This window comes from Talpa europaea, assembly GCF_964194135.1.
Source record: "Talpa europaea genome assembly, chromosome: 8".
NCBI lineage: Eukaryota > Metazoa > Chordata > Mammalia > Eulipotyphla > Talpidae > Talpa > Talpa europaea.
This window is the reverse complement of record NC_140075.1, coordinates 51,793,412-51,818,967: the sequence shown is the minus strand read 5'-3', so window position 1 is coordinate 51,818,967 and position 25,556 is coordinate 51,793,412. Positions and strand designations below refer to the sequence as shown.

The 25,556-nt window shown below is 34.1% G+C and overlaps 1 protein-coding gene across 4 annotated transcripts in view; it reads left to right on the top strand.

The window, feature by feature from the left end:
* The window catches only part of DENND4A (DENN domain containing 4A), a gene marked incomplete at both ends in the record, with an annotated part of 68,792 nt that overhangs the window by 481 nt on the left and 42,755 nt on the right, over nucleotides 1-25,556 (top strand). For all 4 annotated transcript variants that reach the window (XM_084239906.1, XM_084239905.1, XM_084239904.1 and 1 more), the window contains 9 exons: nucleotides 1,351-1,600; nucleotides 7,908-7,977; nucleotides 9,840-10,009; nucleotides 10,682-10,923; nucleotides 14,606-14,672; nucleotides 16,068-16,126; nucleotides 18,234-18,378; nucleotides 19,280-19,455; nucleotides 22,761-22,861. In XM_084239906.1, coding sequence (XP_084096032.1) covers nucleotides 1,351-1,600; nucleotides 7,908-7,977; nucleotides 9,840-10,009; nucleotides 10,682-10,923; nucleotides 14,606-14,672; nucleotides 16,068-16,126; nucleotides 18,234-18,378; nucleotides 19,280-19,455; nucleotides 22,761-22,861 — 1,280 coding nt within the window. The remainder of the gene's footprint in view (nucleotides 1-1,350; nucleotides 1,601-7,907; nucleotides 7,978-9,839; nucleotides 10,010-10,681; nucleotides 10,924-14,605; nucleotides 14,673-16,067; nucleotides 16,127-18,233; nucleotides 18,379-19,279; nucleotides 19,456-22,760; nucleotides 22,862-25,556) is intronic.

The window sequence follows — 25,556 nt, the reverse complement described above, 5'->3', positions numbered from 1 at the left end:
GATTTATTTATTTATACAAGAACTGGGGTATAGGCCAGAGGCACTGGAGGGTGAGAGAATTCACCAGAGACAGAGCGGGGAGCAGAACAGGCAGACGACAGAAAACACTGCTGAGGGGAGCAGCGGGTAAGACAGGAGAGGTCTGCTGCGCCATGTGGGTTATCTCCCTGGCCAGCCGGGAATCGAACCCGCACTGCAGAGGCTTCACAGCACTGCACTCAAGCCACTGTGCCATGGGGGAGACCCTATTTTCTTGTGTTTCTCATGCCTCTTCAGTGTCCGTTTGTCTTATAGTTCCGAGCATTTTCATCTTATCTGTCTAATAACAATAGAGGAAAAAAATCTGAAAAACATTTTTATAGAAAAACACCAAATATTAATGTATTGTCCTGATCATAAAAGTTTTAATTATTTTTAAAATACAAGAAAAGGATGTCTTTTCAGCATCACTTATAATAATTATAGATGGATGCTTGAGTCTGTGTGCACCAAACAAATTTCTTGTGGTAAATTAGTGCTTTGCTTAGGGTACTGTCTTGAAGCTGGGGCTCTCTTTTTTATGTAGCAACAGAATTCCTGATTTGTACTTTTATAGACAATTTTGTAGAAAATGCAGACATTTTATATAGTAAGCCTTTAAAAATTGTTCTTGACTAATGGCAAGGACTTAGCATACAAGTACAAATCAGGCATTCTGTGAGAGATTAAAAATGTTATTTAAGCATGACGTTTTCTTTGTGTCCCAAGTACTTTAAGTATAGTATTCAGAAGACTTAAGGAATGGATATTGACCTTCCCTTTATTAAAAGCCTGTAATTTTACCAGAGTGAAGAAGGGAAAAAAGCCAGTGTCTTTCATCCAGACTTTTTATTAATGATAGAATTGAGTTTACTTTCTCTTTGAAAAGCTAAAACTCTCTCTTAGACCTGGAGAATTATTGGAAGTAAAAGTTTGCAAGCAGGTTCTATACTTGTCAGGTAAGGAGCTTTTCATAAAATTTTAACTTTGGCCAGAAATACAAAATTGCCTTTTCTAAAGAAGGTGCTTAGTTTTAGAGACCAAAAAAATAAATAATTCTATTAAATGGAGCATTTAAACAAGTGCCTCTGCACTTAATTATTGCCTTTTTGTGGTTTTATGTTAACAAACATAAAAATTAATATGAATTTTTCTTGCTTTACTTTAATTTTGGTAGGGAAACAATGCTTTAATTTTACATGACTGTGCAATTCAAACATGTAATACAAGTGGAATATTTTTACTACATTGAAAGATAAGCTCTTGATACCTGACATTATTTAAGGATGCTTTTGTATTTGTGTATTTATTAATTTTTAATTTATTTTTTAGGGTTATATATTTGTGGAAAGAAAGATTGAAGCAGGGCTGTGAAATTATTCAGAGTACTCCCTATGGACGCCCAGCAAATATTAGTGGCAATACCTCATCACAAAGAATTTATATCACTTACCGCAGAGCCTCTGAAAACATGACTCAGAATACATTGGCTGTCACAGACATATGCATTATTATACCCAGTAAAGGAGAAAGTCCCCCACATACATTCTGCAAAGTCGATAAGAATCTCAATAACAGTATGGTAAGTAACTCTTCTGCACTGATAAAATTAGCCACCAAAGAAGAGAGCATACTTTAAAATAAATCTTTATTTGGAAAACAGCATAGCCCAATTACTGAATTAAAAATACGATTTTAAATATGTTGGATTTTTTTTAAGAAAGTACTTTAATTGTGTTTTCAAATGGAGATTTTTTTCTTAAAATAAAAAAGATTTTTCTCTTTACTGCAAGAGTAATGCACAAACCAAGGTTAATTCCTCTACTTGTGCACTAAATCTTACCTAGTCTTACCTAGTGCCCTCTTACCTACTGGAGGACATCGGTCAGTAATTCTCTTTACTTTTTTGTGAGTCATCCAATTTCTCTTACTACTGGGTTATTTCTTTCTGCATGTTGCAATATCTCCCATCTTTACACAATTTCTTGACCCATTGCCCCCCTCCATCTGTTACCTCATTTCATTGTTCTTCTTTACAGTAAAATGTCTCAAAAGCATTGACTGTATTTTCTCCCCTTCCACACTTTGACACTTTTCAGTTAGACTTTTGTCCATCGTCCCCTCAAGATTGTTCTTGTGTTGAATTAGATGATTCGTTTTTCATTTTAACTTCTTAGGTTTTGATTGGCATAGATGGTCACTTCTTCCTTCATGAAACAGTGGCAGGAAGAACAGATATATTCTCTTCCTTTGTACTCACCCTTCCTGTCTTCCTACCTCACCCTTTATACCCTTTCTGCTTTTCCCAATTCCTTCCCACCTCCCTAACCTCTGCACAATGGAGTGCCCCAAGAGTCAGTCCTTAGGCCATCTAGCTTTGTCATCTAAATGTAACTCCCTTGAGGATCTCATCATTTAACTACAGGATGATTTGAGTTTCTAGCCTGGACCTCTCTAATTCATCTTTTCTTGGATGTCAAATTTAACATATACCAACTGAATTCCTGCTGTGTTTCTCCAAACCTCCCCATAGTCTTCCTTATCTAATAAATGGAAATTCTACTTTCACTGAAATACCTTGGTGTAATCCTTGACCTTTCTCTTCTACTCATTCAATTCTTCTGCAAATCCTGTTGACTGTAATTTTAAAATATACCTGGAAGTATATTTCTTAATTTCTTAACTTCTATTGCCACAACCCTGGTCCAAACAGTAATCATCTCTTAATGGGATTATTACAATAGTCTCCTAATTTAGGAGTCAAGCAAACTTTTGTATAAAGGACTAAATAACAAGTTAGGTTTTGTGCAGCCACAGTCTCCATTGTGCAATTTTTCCCCCCAACAACCATTTGAAAAGTAAAAATCATTCTTTGCTCATGTGTCCAAAAGCAGGCCTTGGGTCAAATGTGGGCCATAGTTTGCCAGACCCTTGGTCTAACTGTTCACTGCTTCCTCTTCTTCCTACAACCTGTTCTTCACATAGCTGCAAATGGAATTCTTTTAGAAACAAAAATAAGATTGTTTCCTCTGCTTGATGGCTTCCCAAAGCCAAAGTCCTTCCACTAGCCTTAAGATATGCATGATCTGTAATTGTCTTTGGATTTGTTCTTCCGTGATTGTTTTCAGTTCTTAAAAAGAAGTGTACTCAGAAAACCAAGACGGAGAGCAAATTGTAGGTCTGTGACAATTGTAGGTCTTTTTCCTACTTCCATCTTTTGTAACCCTTTATTGAGGGTGACAATTAACAATTTGACTTGTGTCCTTCCAGTCCTTTTTAGCTGCACATATGTGTAATATAAATAAAATAACTTCATTCTTTATTTTTTCAAAAATTGGAAATTTTTATGTATCGTATATAAACTTTTTTTTTAAAATAAAGATTTATTTTTATTTACTTATGCATAGGAGAACTGGGGTATGGGCCAGAGGTGTGGAGGGTGAGAGGATTCATCAGAGACAGATTGGAGAGCAGAACAGGCAGATCTACTGAAATACACTGCTGAGTAAAGCAGCAGGAGAGACAGGAGAAGTCTGCTGCTCCTGCTAGCTCCCTGACCAGGGATAGACCTCATATCCCAGTGGCTGGCGATAGCTTGATTGTGCTGAGACTTTAACCTGTGCCACCAGGGAGGCCTGATATGTGCTTTTTTCACTATTAATCTTTATCAGTTACTGTAACTCTAGAGGGTTAATTCTTTTAATGATCATACAGTATGCCAGAAAATACACATGAATGCGAGTTATTTCTCATTTTTCCCTTTACTAATAATGCTGCTTTGATCAATTTTTTTTCTTTTTTTTGGTCTCTGGAAGAATAAGTAATTGTAACTACTTAATGGGTTTACGGTATATTTTGAAAAGTGTTGACAAATCGCTTTGAAAAGATGTGGTTTATGCTCCCATCAGCCATAATGTACAAGAATGCCCTTCCCCGGTTCCCACACCTCACCAACACTGGTTGGTTTTTAATTACTATCTAATAAGCAAGACTTATTCTATTTTTAATTTGCATTTCTTTGATTATAGTGGCAGTTCTAATATAGAAGACATTGAATGGCTGGATATGACTGCATTAAAAGGATTACCACAATTCATTTAGTTCATCATCTATTTAGGACATTTAGGCACTAATTTTTTTTAAATAATATATTTTATTTTTATATTCCCCCATACAATTGCAAACCCCCCATTCTGACCCCAATCCCTCCCCTCCCGCCCCCCCCACCCCCCAAAAAGTGTCTCTGGTTCATAGTTTTTTGTTGATTTTGATTTTCACTTTCTTGTAGTTATTCATTTTCCTGGCCCCTTATTTAAGTTTTCTAGATTCCTGCTATGAGTGAGACCATCCGGTATTTTTCTTTTTCTTTTTGGCTTATTTCGCTGAGCATGATCCCTTCCAGCGCCATCCATGTTGCTGCAAATTGCATGTGTTTATCTTTTTTGAATGCTGAGTAATATTCCATGGTGTATATGTACCACATCTTCTTGATCCGGTCATCTATTTTTGGGCATTTGGGCTGTTTCCAAAGCTTAGCTATTGTAAACAGTGCTGCTATAAACATAGGGGTGCAGGTGTTCTTTGGAATTGATGTTTCTGTGTCCTTTGGGTAAATACCTAGGAGTGGAATTGCTGGATCATGTGGAAGCTCTATGTTTAGTAGGTCCAGAAATCTCCACACAGCTCTCCATAGTGGTTGGACCAGTTTGCATTCCCACCAACAGTGCAGGAGAGTTCCTTTTTCTCCACAACCTCGCCAACATTTGCTGTTGCTAGTTTTTTTAATATGTGCCATTCTCACTGGTGTAAGATGGTATCTCATGGTAGTTTTGATTTGCATTTCCCTGATTACAAGTGATGTTGAACATTTTTTCATATTAGGCACTAATTTTTTTAATATTACAAGCAAAGCTTTCATGAACATAATTACGGTTAAATCTTCCATAAAATAAGTTATATTTATGATGCTGTTATGTGTACATATAACAGCACTAGGTATTTCTAGGTATTTCATATCCGTTGACTCAGTTAATCCTCTCAACCATCTTGAGTAGTATTTACCCAATTTTGCAAAAAAAGGAAAATTGAAAGTGAAAAGGTAGTTACTTGCCCAAGGTCACACCTTCAGTAAGCAGTTGAACCAGCGTTCAAACCCAGACTATAGCACCCTGGAACCAAACTCTTAAACACTACTGCATTACTTAATATATCTTTATGATATGTCCTGGAATTTCTGAATCAAAGCATATATTTACTTTCAGGATTTTATCAAGAAAGGTATAACTATTTTATATTCCTACCAACAAAGTATGAAAGACATGTTTTCTGTAATTTTGACAATTGAATTTTTAATCACAAATTTTAAAATTTAATTTCATAATGAACCTAGAGCAGCTCCAGACATGGTCCTTTTATAACTACGTAAATTAACACTTGGCTGAATTCTAAAAGGTTTTATATATACCTTGTCATTTATTACTTTTTCATGAGAAGCTGCTTTATTTATCAAACCTCCCCTTTTCGGCCAGCAACATGAGAAACACTGAAGGTTTAGATAAAGCTAGAAGAGGGAGAACTGGAACATATTGATATGTGACTGAATACAGTGCAAATTTAGGGACCCTGAATATGTTTTCAACCCCCTCTGTAAGACAGCAAAATAAATCTGTATTGTATAATGGTTCTGCATTGTATAACCTAATCAAAATCAGTAGACTTACTGCATTGAAACTAAAGCCAGAGATAATGGTTTCTATTATTGTTTACCCTGAAACATTAGTGTCAGTATTGTCAGAGGACATTTCTTCTCTTCTGAAGAGGATAAAGAGGAAATATAGTGTGAATTGAATGGGCTCCAGCTAAACCACTGGATTTGAATTCCAAATGCTTCTCTTGGACAAGTTCCATGACTCTTTCTTTGTTCCTCAATTTCCTTATTCATAAAATAGGGGTAAAATTAGTACTTTATTTTACAGGTTTGTTTGGATGATTTTTTTTTTTTTTTGGTGTACAATATGCAAAATAGTGATGTGCTATGGAGGGGGAAAATACAAGATAAGGGTAATAGGGAGAACTGAGCAAGGAAGAGGGAGGCTTGTTATTATAGTTAAGGTGGTGAAGAAAATGTTCTCTTATTAGAGTGATATTTGAGTTGAGACATGAAGGAGGTCAGGAAGTATGCAATGGATATATCTGTTCCCACCTTTCTGTCAGGTGGTGTCATTTCGTAAGTTTCGTCTCCATTTTAGACCTCTGGCTTTAGCTCCATTTGACTCTTCACTTGGATATCTAGTACATGTTTCAGACTTACCATATCTAAAAGCGAACTCCATTTCTTCACCCCCAAATCTGCTTTACCCACCATCTTCCCCATCTCAGTTGCAACTGGGAGTAGAAATTTGAGACTCCTTTTTGAGTAACTTATTTAAAACCATAGCATTGAATGTATGAGATCATTTAGAGAAAGTAAAGAAGAGATTGCATGTGATGATCAGGAACAGAGAAAGGATGCCACGAAAGAGACTGAGGAGTGACCAGAGATTAGGTGGCATCATGCAGAGAGTCTCATCCCCCAAAAGCCCAGAAAAGAAAATGTTTCAGGAAGGGAACCATGAATGCTATCAAAATCTACTGCGAGCTTGAATAAGATGAAGACTGGGAATCAACAATTAGACTTGACATCACTGAAGTTAGGGTATTCTTTTAAGGAACAGTGGAATTAAAACCTGATTTGGAATGGATTCAGGAGAAAATGGGAAGTAAGGAAATGAATATATGACAAATTATAACTCTTAGGTTTTGGTATAAAAAGCTGCCAAAAAACGTGGCAATATTGAAAGGGATTGTATAATCAAAAGAAAGTTGTACTCATGAATAGATATTTCTTAATAATTTTTGCCCAACATCTGGACTTAGAATAAAATCTAAATTGTTGTGACTTAGTTTTGTTTTAAAAGGTCAAGTTTTCCTAGCAACAACAAATGTTGGCGAGGGTGTGGAGAAAAAGGAACTCTTCTGCACTGTTGGTGGGAGTGCAAACCGGTCCAACCACTGTGGAAAGCTGTGTGGAGATTTCTGGACCTACTAAACATAGAGCTTCCATATGATCCAGCAATTCCACTCCTAGGTATTTACCCAAAGGTCACAGAAACATCAATTCCAAACAACACCTGCACCCCTATGTTTATAGCAGCACTGTTTACAATAGCTAAGCTTTGGAAACAACCCAAATGCCCAAAAATAGATGACTGGATCAAGAAGATGTGGTACATATATACCATGGAATATTACTCAGCATTCAAAAAAGATAAACACATGCAATTTGCAGCAACATGGATGGCGCTGGAAGGGATCATGCTCAGCGAAATAAGCCAAAAAGAAAAAGAAAAATACCGGATGGTCTCACTCATAGCAGGAATCTAGAAAACTTAAATAAGGGACCAGGAAAATGAATAACTATAAGAAAGTGAAAATCAAAATCAACAAAAAACTATGAACCAGAGACACTTTTAGGGGGGCGGGGGCGGGAGGGGAGGGATTGGGGTCAGACTGGGGGGGGCTGCAATTGTATGGGGAATATAACAATAAAATTTATTAAAAAATGAACAATGATGTAAAAAATAAAAAAAAATTATGTAAAAAAAAATGAAAAAAAAATAAAAAAATAAAAGGTCAAGTTTTCCTCATGTTATTGCTATTGCAAGGGGGGAAAAATGTTAAATTTTACTTTTGAAAGTAGATAATAATGCCAAAAAAATGCCAACTGAAAATAGCCAACAGGGAAAATCTGTTACTACATTTTAGATAATAGTATTGGAGAGACCAAAGAGACTCAATTTTTTTAAGTTGCTACTAAAAATTAAATTTTTCCCTTTTTCCTTTTACTTTAGTGGGGATCTGCAGTGTACTTATGTTATAAAAAATCTGTGGCAAAGACTAACACTATATCTTATAAAGCTGGTAAGTACACTTTTTCTTAAACTATTTGATATACAAATGCATTGCAAAGGCCAGAAAGCTTCAAGGAAAAAACCAAAAACCTGTCTTGATAGGTTAGTGTCAGAACTGGGACTGCAGCCCATGTCTTTTGATTCTGTTTTGTTTTCATCCATACAATTATTGGATGCTGAATGGAAGATTAATTTAAAAAAAGGCAGTTTTTTTTTTAAAACAATGTGTTTAATGAATAATAAGTGTCAGTTCTCTAAGTTTGTTAATCAGGAGGGAAAATGTTTTACTTTTAAATTAATGTTTTTTGAATATTAATAATAAACTTAATCAAATCTGTAGTTCATATATAATTATGTTTCATGGTAATATGAAATATTGTAAACTAATTTGTGGTTTTATAACACATAATTGAGATTTTTTTTCAATTGCCAGGAAAATCAAAATATCAAACATACAATATTGATCGAGAGAGATTTAGCCTTTAAATGTATATATTTTTAAAATGAATATGCTAGATTCCTACCTTTTTCTTTTGTCTTTGATTTTCTAGAATCCACAATTTATCGTTATTTCTCTACTTAAAGGGTTTACTATTTTACCTCTTGACCTAAGAGACTGTACTGCAGATTCTCATGGGACCTATTGTTGGCTAGCATATAATTGGGAATTTTAAACTGCCTTCCCCTTAGTATATGTAGCTCAACCTCACTTTATAGATGAGAAAAACAGATGCCTATAGGGATGTGACTTGTGCATATTCACACAGGTGTTGATGGCAGAGCAAGTACCCTTATTCCCAGTTTATCATTTTGTCTTTGAAGTCATGTCTAGTAATGGTTTCCATTAACTTTAAGAGTTCAAGTTCAGGGAACCTATTTTTTTTCTAGTCCCACAAAACCAATACGAGGCTCTGCTCTGAGGCTGTGTACAACTGAAGATGACTGAATCACTTTCTAGACTAGTCTACTTAACATAAAATCATAGGCCACTTGAAACTTTATCTTCATATAATCTGGGATTATTCAGAAGCCCAGTTTGAGTTGATACTATTCTGAAAACATTGTAAATATGTGCCTTCTATATTTTATGTATTTTTCATATGTTCATCCTTGAAGTTACATATATACGCCAATGGGATATCTGTTTTAAATATGTAAAATGGAAACCTCCCCACCCAACCCGGGGGGAAGTTACTAAGAGCTAATGAAGTGGATTTATATAGCATCCCTATTGAAAAATTTTAAAACTAGTGTATTCATATCCTTTAAAGTAATGTAATCACAAACAATTTTTAGGGTATGTGTGTGTTTGTGTACATTTCTTATTTTTTAAAGATTTATTTATTTATTTATACAAGCACTGGGTACAGTCAGAAGCGCGGGAGGGTGAGAGAATTCACCAGAGTCAGAGCGGGGAGCAGAGCAGGCAGAAGGACCGAAGTACACTGCTGAGGGGAGCAGCGGGCAGCAGGAGAGGTCTGCGCGCCAAGTGGGACCCCCCTCCGGTGGCCGGGAATGGAACCGGCATTGCAGAGGCTGCGGGCAGCTTCGCAACCCAGCGCTCAACCGCTGTGCCACCAGGGAAGCCCCTGTGTACATTGCTTTAGGATAATCTTTCTTTGTTTGCCTCAACTTACTAGTCTTTGTAGATGATGCTCAATAAATGTTAAACATAAACTTGTTATTATGAATAGTTACGATGTTTAAGGATTAAAATCTGTATGAAACATTGAAACATTGAGTTAATTGATGAACATCGATAATATGTAGACCTTCCAAATGTGTTAAATAATAAAACAGGTTAGTCTCATTCAAATTACCAGCTTCTAAATTTGAGAGATGACAATTTAATATTTATTGTTGTTTTTATAGGTCTAATTTGTCGATATCCTCAAGAAGATTATGAGTCATTCTCACTCCCGGAATCTGTTCCCCTGTTTTGTTTACCAATGGGTGCAACTATTGAATGTTGGCCGCCAAATAGCAAATACCCTCTTCCTGTGTTTTCTACTTTTGTGTTAACTGGAGCCTCAGCTGAGAAGGTGCTGTGTGTTTTCACAAATGATCTCTGTGAATTACTTGTATATTTTCTTAATTTCTTAAGTTTTATGTAATGAAGAAGCAGTAAAAAAACTGATTAAATTGAATTTAGTATATGTGCCTCTTCTACTTGCTTATAACAACACTATCTAGAGACATAGAAAAAGAGAATTTTCATTCTGTTCTATATAACTGAATGCTTTTAGTGAGTGAATCTGGTGACAGTTTTTTTCATCATGAAATGATGTCTTCATTACTTCATTTTCTGAATTATAGAAGCATTAAAACTAATACAAAAGGCATAAATATACAATACTGTTTAAAATCAGAGAGTATTAAAGTTCGAAAGAACCTTGGAAATCATCTCTAGTTTATATCCTCATTTTGTAAATTGGAAAATTGAAGTTCAGAGGAATTCAGTAAATTGCCTAAACTTAGAACTTATGTTTTCTTATCTACTATTCTGTCCCAATGTCTACTATTCTGTCCCAATGTCTACGTTTCACCATATTCTTATAGAGAATATTGATAAAATTACATTCACTGATTTTGTAAAACTAGTGCAATTTAAAGCACCTTTTCTATCCAATAACGAGACACGTCACAAATGATATGATTTGAATAAATGATATAAGGTGTATTTATTTTATATATAGATATTCCTTATTTTACAGGTCTATGGTGCTGCTATTCAGTTTTATGAACCATATTCTGAAGAGAATCTCACAGAAAAACAGAGACTTCTTTTGGGTCTAGCATCACCGACAGATGGGAAGTCTGATAGTTCCAAAACAATTCACACTAATAAATGCATCTGCCTTCTTTCTCACTGGCCTTTTTTTGATGCATTCAGGAAGTTTCTGACTTTTCTGTATCGTTATTCCATCTCTGGACCTCATGTTCTTCCAATTGAGAAGTAAGTTAGAAGTCTTCTTGGTTTAGAGTTTAGCAGGTCTGTCCATTATTGATATATATATGTAGTGGTAACCAAATATATTTTATATGGAAACTAGATTTCTCAAGAGTTATTTGAACAGAAAAGGGTTTGGTTATTTCAGTCAGGTTATATTTCATTATGCTTTGACAGTTATGTTATTTATAATATTATTACTAACAAAATGAAATACACATTTCATTTTTGATGCACTAGTGAAGTTTAGATATTCTAATTGTTTTTTTTTAGTTTTGTAATTTTTATCTTATCTGTAATTTGGATTTAATATGAACCTTTAAAAATATTCCTACTGGCCTCCCCTCACAGAGCAGTTGAGCGCTGCGCTGTGAAGCTGTCTGCAGCCTCTGCAGCGTGGGTTCAATTCCTGGCTGGCCAGGGATATTCCCACACGGCACGGCAGACCTCTCCTGTCTCGCCTGCTGCTCCCCTCAGCAATGTCTTTGGTCCGTCTGCCTGTTCTGCTCCCCGCTCTCTCTGGTGAATTCTTTCACCCTCCCGCACCTCTGACCTGTACCCCACTTCTTGTATAAATAAAAATAAATCTTAAAAAAAAATTCCTGCTGTTTTTAGATATCATAAACTTAAAAAACAAGATATACACTTTATTTTTTAAAGATTTATTTATTTATGCATACAAGAGCAGGGGTACAGGCCAGAGGTGTGGGGAGTGAGAGGATTCATCAGAGACAGAGTTTGGGAACAGAACAGGAAGATTGACCGAAGTACACTGTTGAGGGGAACAGCGGGGCGAGTCAGGAGAGATCTGCTACGGCATGTGGGTTGCTCCCTGGCTGGCTGGGAATTGAAGTGCTGCAGTAGCTGCAGTTAGCTTCATAGGTTGCGTCTTAATCCTTCCCCTTGTGCCATCAGGAAGGCCCTACACTTTATTTTTAAAAAATTTTCAGTGATATACTTTAAGATCACTAAAATTGAATGCTTTGTGGTATGATCAGATGTAAATGAGCTCTTAATATCTCCAGTGTCTGTTTGGCTATTGTAATTTTATAACATCTATTACTTAAGCTCTTTTGTGTTCTTATGCAGAGTTCTCGACTCTGATGACAGTTGGGAAGTGATATAATTATAAGCACATTGGGTGCATACTATTATTCTTTAATTTTTCCATGTGCTTTCCTGCTCTTATCTCAATATTCTAATCTAGCAGCTCCCAAATTTTTTAATCTCTGAATGAGCCCCTTTATACTCTTAGAAAATGAGGACCCCCAAGAGCTTTTCTATGTTATATGTGTGACTATTTACTATAATAGAAATTTTAAATGAGTGCTTTAAAAATATTTATTTTTTTTTAATACAAGTATCTTTTGGGGGAGAGAGAACAAATAATCTTTCCCAAACAAAATTAGTCAGAAGAAGACATTGTTTTTACATTTTCACAAATCTCTCACAGCTGGCTAAAATGAACACAGCTAGATCTTCATATATATTCTTGCATTCAATCTGCTGCACAGTGTTTTGGTTGAAGTATATGAATAAAAACCTGGCCTCAAAAGATATTTTGGTGGGCCTCCCCCGGTGGCGCAGCGGTTGAGTGCTGGGTTGCGAAGCTGCCAGCAGCTTCTACAGTGCCGGTTCGATCCCCGGCTGCTCCCCGGCCACGGGAGGAGGGTCCCACATGGCGCACAGACCTCTCCTGCTGCCCGCTGCTCCCCTCAGCAGTGTGCTTCAGTCCTTCTTCCTGCTCTGCTCCCCGCTCCGGCTCTAGTGAATTCTCTCACCCTCTTGCATTTCTGACTGTACCCAGTGCTTGTATAAATAAATAAATAAATCTTAAAAAAAAAAAAAGATATTTTGGTGGAAAAGGGAGGACATTGAATAGTCTTTTCAGAAAAGGCTTTTATTTTTTGACACTGCTCCAAAACTTGACTAAGTAGTTTCTTATATAGAGTTTCACATTTGCAATGTGGAATCTGAAACTTTAGCAATGAATTTACTTCCTCTGTTACATTAAAATCTATTAGTCTCTGTCTTTGAGTGGAACTTTGACACATGTATGATTTTGTACCACTGGATACTCATCATTTTGCACAATAATAGTGGCTCATTAAGCTAATGTGAATATAACTTTCTCATCAATTAAAAAAATTACATTTTTCATCACTTATCAGAAAAAAACTTTTAAGTATTGATACTATCAAGTTCATGTTGAACTTGGTTTTATTTCTAATTTTCAGTTGAAAACTTGAATTTAATTATTGACAGTTACTACAAGATTTTTTGTTTGAAACAATAGACATACTTCATTCACACCCAATATTGTTGTTCTTTCAAGGATAAATGGCACTCTGTGAAAAACAAAACAGTTAATTTAGTCACAACTCAGTCACACAAGTGCTTTTCTTCAGGAAAGCCATCTTCCTTATATATGCTCTGGAAATGCTTTATGCTTACTTCTCTTCATTACATAGATTAAAAGAAATTTAATCACACAGATTATTTAATAAAAGTTGTAATATTTACTGCTTCATCAAAGACATTCCTAAGTGAAACTGGCCTTTTATACTACAGGAGTATATATTGATAGTAGTTAAGAATACAAGTACTACTACAGTTTGTCACCACTGCCTTGATATTAAGGTATCAGTAGTTTTATCTGCAACAGTTTTACACCATCAGTGCAAATACCAAAACAGTGGAAAAATGCAAATGGTGTCTTAGTATTATCATAAAAATAGTTTGACCTAGCAGGTTCTCCCTGAATGACTGCTGGGAGTTTTGTTCATGGATCACACTTTCTTTTCTGTGATTTTAAACTCCAGGATATTCATGCAGATTGTGTGTTCTCTGGTACTGTATCTTTTTCTTTAGAGTGTGAATACCTTAGTGGTATAAACTGGTAGATATATGCTTTATACTTCCTATCACCACTAACAATGTCTTATACATAGCAAGCAGTCAAAACATATTTGTAAAATTAATAAGCTCCTCTTCCAGTATTCTCTATCCAGTTGAAATTATCTCAGTCTGAATCTACGATAATTTGGAAATAATGTTTATAAGAGAAGTAATGCAGAAACAAAATAGCTTATTCCTAAAAAAGATTTTTTTCACTGTTGTTGCCTTATTTCCACAGTGTTCAAAACAAAACCCATCAATCTGGGTTTTTATCCATTTTCTTCTGGGGAAAAAAACCATTATAATCAGTAATGGATTTTTAGCTTATTGTTTATAAAAAATATATTGTTTATATTTCAGAAACAGTTAAACTCATATTTCCAGAAAACTCATGTTTTTTTTCCAGAGCACTCCAGATGTTTGCTAAAGTATGAACAATTGACTAAAAAGTATATTATAAATGTAACAATTGGCTTCTTTAATAATGTCCATATCTCTGATACATTGTATATTATTTATTTAGAAAAGTAAATGTCAAAATGGGACATTGATAACACATTGTTCATTGAGTATGAGCAACTGTTACTATGAAAAGTAATTGGATTTAGGTAGAAGCATGATTCTTGGTGATAGCTTGTCCATTTGTTCTCTATGCCAGGAATTTTGAAATTATTGGTAAGCAGTACTTTTGACTGAACTTGGACCTAAGGTGACATGTTGACCATTGTAGCATATGGTATTCACTTTGGAATCAATTGGGTTTTTGTTTTGTTTTGTTTTTGTTTTTAAGGCATATTTCTCATTTTATGCATAAAGTTCCTTTTCCATCTCCTCAGAGACCACGGATTTTAGTTCAGGTAAGGTTTTGTTGATATAAGTACCTTTTGTTATGTTTGTTCACCCTGTCGAAGTATATAATGTAAGAATAGTAACTTTAAAAGGGGCAAAAAGTCAAACAAGTTCAAAGATGCTGTTTAATGTTGGAGTTTGAGACCTTATTATTTTATTAGCTGCCTCCTAGACAGGCATCTAATGTTTGTCCTTAAAGGATTGAAATATTAAAAAAGTAAACAGCAACAACCATTTGAACATACACAAAAAGGGACTACTTTCCCAAAATGTGTTCCACATATTTGAAAGTTTGTGCCTTTGGCAGTTATTCCCTGAGTTAAATGTATTCGAATAGATAGAAGAAAAAGTTGTGTGTTTCATTGTTATAGGAAGGAATGCTTATATCTCTGTGACTGGGGGAAGTTTAAAATGAGCATAAATTATTTCTCCTTCTTCCGAGTTGACCATATCTTTTCCTCCTTTGTTTACAATTCTTTCTGTTTGTACTGTTGATATGTAAGTTGTCTATTTAATCATTTATGCAATGATTATGTAAAGAAAATACTTTCATTTATCATTGGTCTATGTGCCTTTCATTTATCATATCTATACTTTCATTTATCATTGGTCTATGGTCTACAGCCTGTAATGGAGTGTTAATCAAAATTAGAAATCATTTTGGCAAATAGATATTTACAAATTTGTGGAAATCTGCATAACTTTGAAAATGTAGATTAAAACAATAGCATTATTATGTCACATATAAAATGTCTAGAAAAATCTTATTTTGGTAAGCTTTATAAATTAGTATACATATCCACATATTATCCCTGTTTTACTTTTTGGTTTTTAGTGCCAGAATATGTATAGCACATCAATTTGATACCATAAAAGATTTGTTGTATAGCAGAAGTCAACAGATTCTGCTGAGGACCAAACAATAAATAATTTAATCTTAAAAGGCAATTCTTTCTCTGTTGAAATTATTTAGCTCTGCTGTCATAATCCAAAAGCAGCTATGGATAATATATAAATGAATGAACATGGTTATGTTCCAGTAAAACTTCATTTATGAAAACACTTGGCCTGTGGATTTGCTTTAGAGGTCATAGGTTTGCTAATCCTAGTTTTATGGTATTAAACGATATACAGTCTTCTGATACAAATTTGTTAAAATGGCATCAGAAAAATGTTGAGGAACAGAAGAAAAGAGAGGATTCAGAGTAAGGCCAGTTAGGAGGTAGAGGAGATCAGTGATAGGGATGTAGTTTTCAGGATCTTAAGTAATATGAGCAGTTCTTATACTGACGAATGGTATATTGAAACTTCATAGGCATCGTTAGGTTATATGTTTTTACCAGAATGTGAAACTCAAAGTTCATCTTTATATTTTTAATACTTTATTTTTAATGTTCTTCCAGCTATCACCACACGATAATCTGATTCTCAGTCAACCCGTTTCTTCACCTCTTCCACTAAGGCAAGTAAAACTTCATTTCTATTTATATTTCTCTGAATCTAGTGTAACATTCTTATATTTTCTCTTACCTCAGTAAATTTCAAATATTGATAGAAGTACTTCTCACTTAACTGTTTCTTACCTAAATTCCTTCATTTAATATGTAAGTTAAGATTTTTCAAAAAAAAAGAAAAAGCTGACAGCAGTATTTGGTATTTTGTGTATCCACTTGTTATCATCAAGTACTTGTTATTATATAAGTAGGTATATAAGTATGTAGATTATGAAACAATTATTTTTTGCTTTAAATATCCTCAGAAAAACATTCAAATGTAATTTTTTTTAATTTAACCCCCACATAAAAAGATACCTAGGTATTAAATCATGGATAGAACAATGTATCTCATCACCTTAAAAGTTCCAAGATACTATGAAATATGTTTTCTCTAAAGTATTTCTTGAAATTTAATTAGATGTAATCTTTCCAGCAGAGAAGTAGTTATAATATAATTAAGTTATTTTCTTGCACATACACACTGGCTGACATCTCTGACTCTAATTTTGTGAGAATTGCAGATTATTTCATCATTAGTTTTAGGCCTAGGATGATTGGTGTTTTGCTAGTCTTTGAACTGAAAATAAACTAGAAATAGACTGAGACTGTGTAAAAACAATTAAATTACCCAAGAGACCTTTTTCTGGGAGGGTGGAGAGAGGATGACTTTATTGCTATATGTTTCACACATCACACAATTCACCCAATTAAATTGTACGGTTTAATAATTCACCTAATTCTAAAGATATCACTATGGTCAATTTTACAACATTTTCATCACACTAAAAAGGAGTCTTGTACCCTTTAACAGTTGTCTTCTTTTATTCTTCTCTTCCCCACACACATAAACACACACATATACATACAGCTTCCCAGCCCTAGGCAACCACTAATCTATTTTCTGACTCTACAGACTTGCCTATTCTGGACTTTTTTGTAATTGGAATCATAATATGTGACCTTTTGTATTTGTCTTCTTTGAACATATTCCAAGGTTCATCTGTATTGTAGCATGCACCAGTAATTCATTCCTTTTTATTTCCAACAAATGTTCCAGCATTTGGATGTATAGCACATTTTATTTAGCCATTCATCAGCTTATGGACATTTGGATTGTTTCTACTTTTTGGCTGCTATAAATAATGCTGTTATGAATATGCACAAGCTGTTTTTGCACATTTTTTCATTTTTCTAAGACTTTTGGTACTAGTTTCGCTTTACCTCAAATATGTATGTATAATTATGTTAGTATAATTATTGTTATATTAAAATACAATATATAATATAATAATTCAGTGAATCTACTTATTCAGCATTACAGAAACAAAAATACTGATTGGCCTGCTGAATTATTTACTTAGTTAAACCAGTGTTTTGTTGCCATTATAGAATGACTTAGTTATTAATATCCTTTGTATATGTATTTCTTGATTTGTGTGGTAACTTCTGATTTCATATTACTGTTATTACAATTGTAAAAATAATTTTTGTATTTGTAAATGAAAATTTTAATAGGGTCTATTTACCTTAGGGAGGCAGCTCTGTAAGTCAGGTAGTTTTTCTGATAGAGTGGAAGATGAGCCATATTAAAAACAAAACTGCCATTAAAGGATTTGCTTTTAACCAAAGCATCCCTCTTATATAAATTGAATTCCTTATGTGGACATTATCTGCAAAGCAGATCATTTTATATAAAGAGGACTGCAGTAGAATATTATTGGGGCTTTGGTGGTATTTTTGGTGTAATAACATGCATTTATAGAGGTGTGAACACATGCCCCCTAAAACATATAGTGTTATAAAAATCAGTGTTATCTCAATAATCATAATTTTAAAAATAAATAAAATGAAACATCATTTCCCATATTGAATATAATATAGATTAAAATGATTTTGAAACCTCAATAAATTTTAAATAGTGTTTGTGATGCTATGTTTTTGTACATAAAAGCACCAATCACATTTAAAGTTTAATGTATAATATCTAATAATTCTCTAATCTTGAACATTTTTCAATATTTGGGAGATATTTTGATCTTTTTCTTAATTATATAATTTTTTTTTGATTGACAGTGGTGGCAAGTTTTCAACACTACTTCAGAATTTAGGCCCTGAAAATGCTGTGACGTTATTAGTGTTTGCAGTAACAGAACATAAGATTCTCATCCATTCCTTACGGCCTTCTGTGCTTACGAGTGTGACAGAAGCATTAGTGTCTGTGAGTATCACAGTTTCTTATTGGCAATTTTATCTTAAAACAGATTTATTCATATAATTTAGCCTAATGCTTAACTTAAAAGTACCGAATTTTTTTTTAATATTTATTTTTTTTATTTATGCATACAAGAGCTGGAGTATAGGTCAGAGGTTGGTGGGGGGAGTGGGAGGGGCAGGTTGTGAGAGGATTCACCAGAGATAGTGGGGAGCAGAACAGGCAGATTGACCAAAATACACTGCTGAGGGGAGCAGCGGGCAAGACAGGAGAGGTCTGCTGTGCTGTGGGGGTCAGCTCCATGGCTAGCAGGGCTCTAACTAGCACTGCAATGGCTGCCAGCAGCTAAATAGTGCTTAGACTTAACCCCTTGCACCACCAGGGAGGCCCCAAGAATACTGAATTTTTATGTTGTGAAAAGAATTTTGATTTTCCAACCCTTAATATCAATTATAAATATTTAAGTCATTATAAAGCCTTAGAACTCATGTATAACCTAAAAGACAGCTTTTCCGTGTGTGCTTTTAAGTTATGTTTCAGGGGCCTCCCCGGTGGCGCGGTGGTTGAGCGCTGGGTTGCGAGGCTGCCGGCGACCTCTGCGGCACCGGTTCGATCCCCGGCTGCTCCCCGGCCACCTGAGGGGGGTCCCACATGGCGCGCAGACCTCTCCTGCCGCCCGCTGCTCCCCTCAGCAGTGTACTTCGGTCCTTCTGCCTGCTCTGCTCCCCGCTCTGGCTCTGGTGAGTTCTCTCACCCTCCCGCGCTTCTGACTGTGCCCAGTGCATGTATGGACAAAACAAACAAACAAATAAATGGATAAAACATGCCTCTATAAAAAAAAAAATTTTAAAAAAAAGTTATGTTTCAGTGAAATAACTAAACATCTCCTATCTTTTGTTTATCCAAGATGATTTTCCCTTTCCACTGGCCATGCCCATATGTTCCTCTCTGCCCACTGGCTTTAGCAGATGTCTTGAGTGCACCATGTCCATTCATAGTTGGAATTGATTCAAGATATTTTGATCTCTATGACCCTCCACCAGATGTTAGTTGTGTTGACCTAGATACCAACACCATTTCTCAGTAAGTATATTTTAGTGAATCCATACCAAATAATTCACAGCTTCATAATATATATATGTAATATATTTTTTGAATGCTAATTAGAATTCTTCTGAATTATATTGCTTTGTATTCTGGGCTTATTATTTTTGAATCAACTCTTATAATGCTTCAGGGTATTAGAGAAGGAAAATATACCTTAATCTTCAAATTTTAAATATTTAAGAATCTGTATAATCTTATGCTTACCTAGAAATTTAAAGAAGGGAAACTGAGATTAGAAGTAGAAAAAATATATTTTTTTTATTCAGATGAGTATGGGTGAAATCATAAACTGAATTAAAATGCTTTTCCTTGATTAGATTGCATTCCTATTTCTAGTCTTGTGTAATACTCTTAGAATACTAATATTTTATAGCAAAGTTAATTACATTTTAAATACTTTAAATACTTTTCAAATTATACATTTATCACCTTTACACACTAGGAATATAAGGACTCTATGAATTTCCTTGTTTTTATTGAAATAATATTTAAGTTGTAGCTATTGGAAGTTACAGCTATATTTTATAGTTTTTTATAGCTGTATATTTATAGCTTTTTTGTAATTCAGTATTTCTCTTGTATCCCCTGTTATCAGTTTAATCATACTTAAACTATTCAGGGAAGAGGAAATTGACACAATAACCATACTGCATCCATAGGATATACTTAAAATAACTGCAGATTAGTCTATCAGTCCACGAAATAGGTTTTTTTCTATTTTTTAATAAGCATGTTTGATAGTAAAGCCTTTTGATTTAATTTGGAAATCTTAAATTTTAGTTTGTTGTATGTCAGAACCTCATGTGCCTAAACAATAGGGAAAATTTGGTAAAAACAAAGCAAAACAAAACTGCTTTATAAAACATGCATGTTGTCAGAAAGCTTTTATTCAGAGAAAGCTTAATCAAGAAAATATGGGCTGTATTTTGTACATAAAGGCCATCTTACATATGGGGTTGATAGAGTCAAAGATATTTACCAGGAAAATTTTACTCTTTACCAGGAATATTTAATTCTTTAAATATTAAAATAGTATATCTTTTTTTTTTTGCCAGTTGTTAGTATTTTAAAAAATTGAAATTGAGGGTGGTAAATGAATATAGATTGTGTCTATTGTGGTAATAACTTACATTTTCCCTCTTCTTATACTTTCCCTCAATTTCTTAAAAGAATTGTTTCTTACTATTATTTTATCTATTTGTTTTGATCACTAGTGAATTAAAGAATCAAAGAAACATGAGTCATTTGCACTCATGAGAAATCCTCTTTGATATTATCACACTTCCAAACATGTAGGAGGACAAAACTAGTGAACTAACAGCTTTCTACTTTCCTTCACCCAGAAGTCCTGAAGCCTCACACCTGAAATTTTAAAGGAAAACAAGTCATGAGTATGGAATGTTAATTTCCTTTTCCCTTTCTGATTCTTGGATACTTATACAGAGTATGTTATGAATGTCAAGAAATTTCTGAAGGGAAATTAATATCTGATATGTAGTAGACCGAGAGCTGTTTGCATAACCTAAGTTATCTCATATTGTTCTCTGTACTTTGTGAAATAGGATTCATTAATATCTCTGACAGATAAGGAAAACAAGGGTTAGATTTTTAAGTAATTTTTTATCAAAAGTCACAAAGTTTATTCTGTCAGAACTAGATTTTTTATCACAAGTCACAAAGTTTATGCTGTCAGAACTAGATTTTGAAGCTGTTGGCTGTTTATGTAAGAATAATCTTGTAAATGGAAGTCACAACGAATAAAAACGCAGAAGGCTGTCAGAAATCCAAACTCAGGTACAGGTAAAACTTTCTTTCCTAGTCAAGGTTTAGAATGAAAATATCAAGGGTAAGAGAAAGAAATGAAGTGAGTAAATAATTATAATTAGATGTAATGAAATATCAAGATATTGCTCATTCATTTATGTTATAGCATATGTTGAGTGCCCTTTTTTGCTAGGCACTGGGAATAAAAAAAGCAAATCAAGTATACTCCTTTCTTTTAAGTTGCTTTTAATTCAGTCTAGCAAAGCAGGCTAACGCACAGTGAATAATAAGGCAGAGTGAGAGTTCTGTGTTGTAAAGTTTTATCAAGAAAATAACATAAAAAGTGTTTCTTCATTGTGTTCTTACTGTAATAAAGGATTCCATGCCCCTAGTCACATTATAAATGAAATAAACCTTCACAGCAGGACATCTGCAATTTGACTCTGCCCTATCTTTATTTTACTCATTTGTGGAAAGACAGAGTACATTCCATGACTGTTCTTTGTTAGCTTATGTTTTCCCATCCACTCTCTTTTTCTTTGTTGAATTTTCACAGTGATTTTTACTCTTTTGTTCTGTGAAGTTTAGGGGACATAGAAAAAGAAAATGTTAAGCAAGTTTCACTACACATCTCTGCTGTGTTGTTGTCTTTGGTGGTTAGGAGTAGTTTACTTTTCTGATTTTTCTCTGCATTTTTCAGTTTTTCTAAAATGAATGTTCTTTGCTTTTGACATATCAAAAAAAAAGTCTTATTCAATAAAGGATAGAATCAAAAAAGCTTAACAGAGTTAAGTCCAAATACTTTGTGGAGTTTTGTCACCATTCGCTTTTCTTCTCCTACCTCATATGTAGTTTAAAAAGCAACTGTGTTGTAATAGTTGTAATAAAGGAGATTATAGGCATTTGTCCTAAAACAAAGATTCTTCTTTCAAGCACATATCTTCTTTTAAAGTTATAGAAGTACTTGGAATGTAATGCTTTATTCAAGTAATTTAACTGCACATATTTCTTTTCTCAAAGAAATAAAGCATTTTTTTAGGAAACAAAAATGAGTATTTGCATTTGTCAAAATACTTTGATAAGCCCTATGGGTCACAGGTTCATTCTTCTACAGTACTTTTTCCTTGGAGTCTGTAAGAAAAAAAAAATCTAGTAGGATTTTCCCAATATTTATATGTTTAAACAGTCTAAAATCAGGGCTGAGAGTAATGACACCACATTAAGCTTTGTAGTGATTAGTGTGATTCTAGTGCAAGCAGAATTTACTCAGAACAATTTAATTATAAATTTTGAGCTATATTTAATACAGGGTCTACCTTCATATAAATAAATGTCTAAATATTTCAACATCCCAATTTACCCTGTGTAGCATTTTTCTCCTATTAACCAGAATATTTTGTTTTATGTTTTATTCAGTGTGTTTTCTCTTCCCCTTTTTTATGTGAGTGTATATTCTTTTTCATCTCCCCCCCAAAGTTCATCTAACAAAACACATTGTTGTTGTCATTTAATCTCAGAACTGGTGACAAGAAAAATGTAGTCTGGAAGATACTTCCAAAGAAGCCATGTAAAAATCTGATGAACACACTGAATAGTCTGCACCAGCAGTTGGCAAAATGTAAGTGAATAACTTAAATAAAGCAAGTAATTTAATCTGAGAAGGGATTCCAATTACTTTGCCTTACTTGTAAAAGGGTAATGTTTATTTAATCTAAAGGAAAGTGTTTTTATATTCTTCAAGCCAAATGAGCATTAAAATAAAATTTGTATAAGCTTTTATAATTCTGATAAGTATGCCATAAAATTTATATTTTGTCACATTTTCATAAACCATTTTAAAAATAATAAAGTTTTAAAAAGGTAAGGTGGTTTTCTTTAATTTTATCATTACTGAAAGACCATGGTAGAAATAAGGATTCCCCTTGTATACTTTCTTCATATGTAGACTAGAAAGTTAGTTTGAAAAATCTAAGGTAGATGATTTAAATTACATTAGAAAATGCTTATGATTTCATTAAGGTGAGACCTGGGTCATGTGTTTTTCACCTTCAGTGAATCTTAATGCTATCTTTATCACAAATAATTTGAAGACAGAAGTTTGCCAAAAGCATTAGGAAATTAATAAAAATGAAAATTGATAAGGTATATAATATTTCAGTAAAAAGCTTATATAAGGATATATCTTTACAATGATCTAGAGTTACCGATAAGAAGAATTAAACCTTCATTTCTTTATCTAATTCTCTTGGTATTTTGTAACAATAGTCCATTCAGTGACCATAATTTAATACTTACTGTATGAAATATTGTCAGTAAGTATATAGCAGTATTTGAAGTTCTCATACATGTATTAAATGAAATATAAACATAGGAGGTTACCTGCATGCGTGAGGTTTTAAGTACCTATATTAGAAAAATAGATATGGAAAAATACAGTCTTTAATAATCTGTATTATAAATCTTAAAATAGTTAAGGTAATTAGGAAATAATTCATAAATACTGATCTATGAGGAAAAGGACATCAAGTAGAACAAAATTTTATTTTAGGGAACAAATAAATGATGTACATAATCTTATTTCAGCTACCTCATTAATTGCTTTTTTTAAGTAAGTGCCCCTTTTTTGCATATTTGAGAAGTCCAGCAGCTATTTTAGCAATATTTGAATACTATTAAAATCAGTGAAATTGCCTATTCAGTTCTGTGGAAGGGTAGAATCTTAAAACTTAAAGCTACAGACCTTTACCAGAAATAAAGCCGCACTTATATGGACAACTAATCTTTGACAAAGGAGCAAAGAATATGCAGTGGAACACGGACAGTTTGTTCAATAAATGATATTGGGAAAACTGGACCGCCACGTGCAAAAAAATGAAACTAGACTTCTACCTCTCACCGTGCACAAAATGGATAAAAGAACTCAAAATGGATAAAAGAACTGGACATAAGACCTGAAACCATAAAATATATAGAAGGAAATATAGGCGGAACACTACGTGATTTGCACATCAAAGACATCTTTACAGACACATCACCCAAAGCAGTGATAGTGAAGGCAAAGATAAACAGCTGGGACTATATCAAATTAAAGAGCTTCTGCACAGCAAAAGAGACAATATCAAAAACAAAGAGAAACCCCACTGACTGGGAGAACATTTTTGCACACAACACTAATGATAAAGGACTGATCACAAAAATCTGCAAAGAGCTGATGAGACTCAACAACAACAAAGAAAATTATCCAGTCAAAAAATGGGCAGAAGAGCTAAAAAGAAACTTCTCTGAAGAGGAAATGCAAATGGCCAACAGGCATATGAAAAAATGTTCAACATCACTTGTCATCAGGGAAATGCAAATCAAAACTACCATGAGATACCATCTTACACCAGTGAGAATGGCACATATTAAAAAAACTAGCAACAACAAATGTTGGCGAGGGTGTGGAGAAAAAGGAACTCTTCTGCACTGTTGGTGGGAGTGCAAACTGGTCCAACCACTGTGGAAAGCTGTGTGGAGATTTCTGGACCTACTAAACATAGAGCTTCCATATGATCCAGCAATTCCACTCCTAGGTATTTACCCAAAGGACACAGAAACATCAATTCCAAACAACACCTGCACCCCTATGTTTATAGCAGCACTGTTTACAATAGCTAAGCTTTGGAAACAACCCAAATGCCCAAAAATAGATGACTGGATCAAGAAGATGTGGTACATATATACCATGGAATATTACTCAGCATTCAAAAAAGATAAACACATGCAATTTGCAGCAACATGGATGGCGCTTGAAGGGATCATGCTCAGCGATATAAGCCAGAAAGAAAAAGAAAAATACCGGATGGTCTCACTCATAGCAGGGATCTAGAAAACTTAAATAAGGGACCAGGAAAATGATTAACTATAAGAAAGTGAAAATCAAAATCAACAAAAAACTATGAACCAGAGACACTTTTAGGGGGGCGGGAGGGGAGGGATTGGGGTCAGAATGGGGGGGGCTGCAATTGTATGGGGAATATAAAAATAAAATTTATAAAAAAATAAAAAAAAATAAAGGAATATACACACAAAAAAAAATATAGAAAAAAATATAGGTAAACACAACAAGACATACATCTCAAAACCATCTTTAAAGACTCATCACCCAAAGCAGTGATAGTGAAGGCAAAGATAAACACCTGGGATTACATCAAACTGAAAAGCTTCTGCACAGCAAAAGAGACATTAACCAAAACAGAGAGACACCCCACTGATTGGGAAAAAAATCTTTGCACTCCATCCAACTGATAAGGGACTGATCACAATGATATACA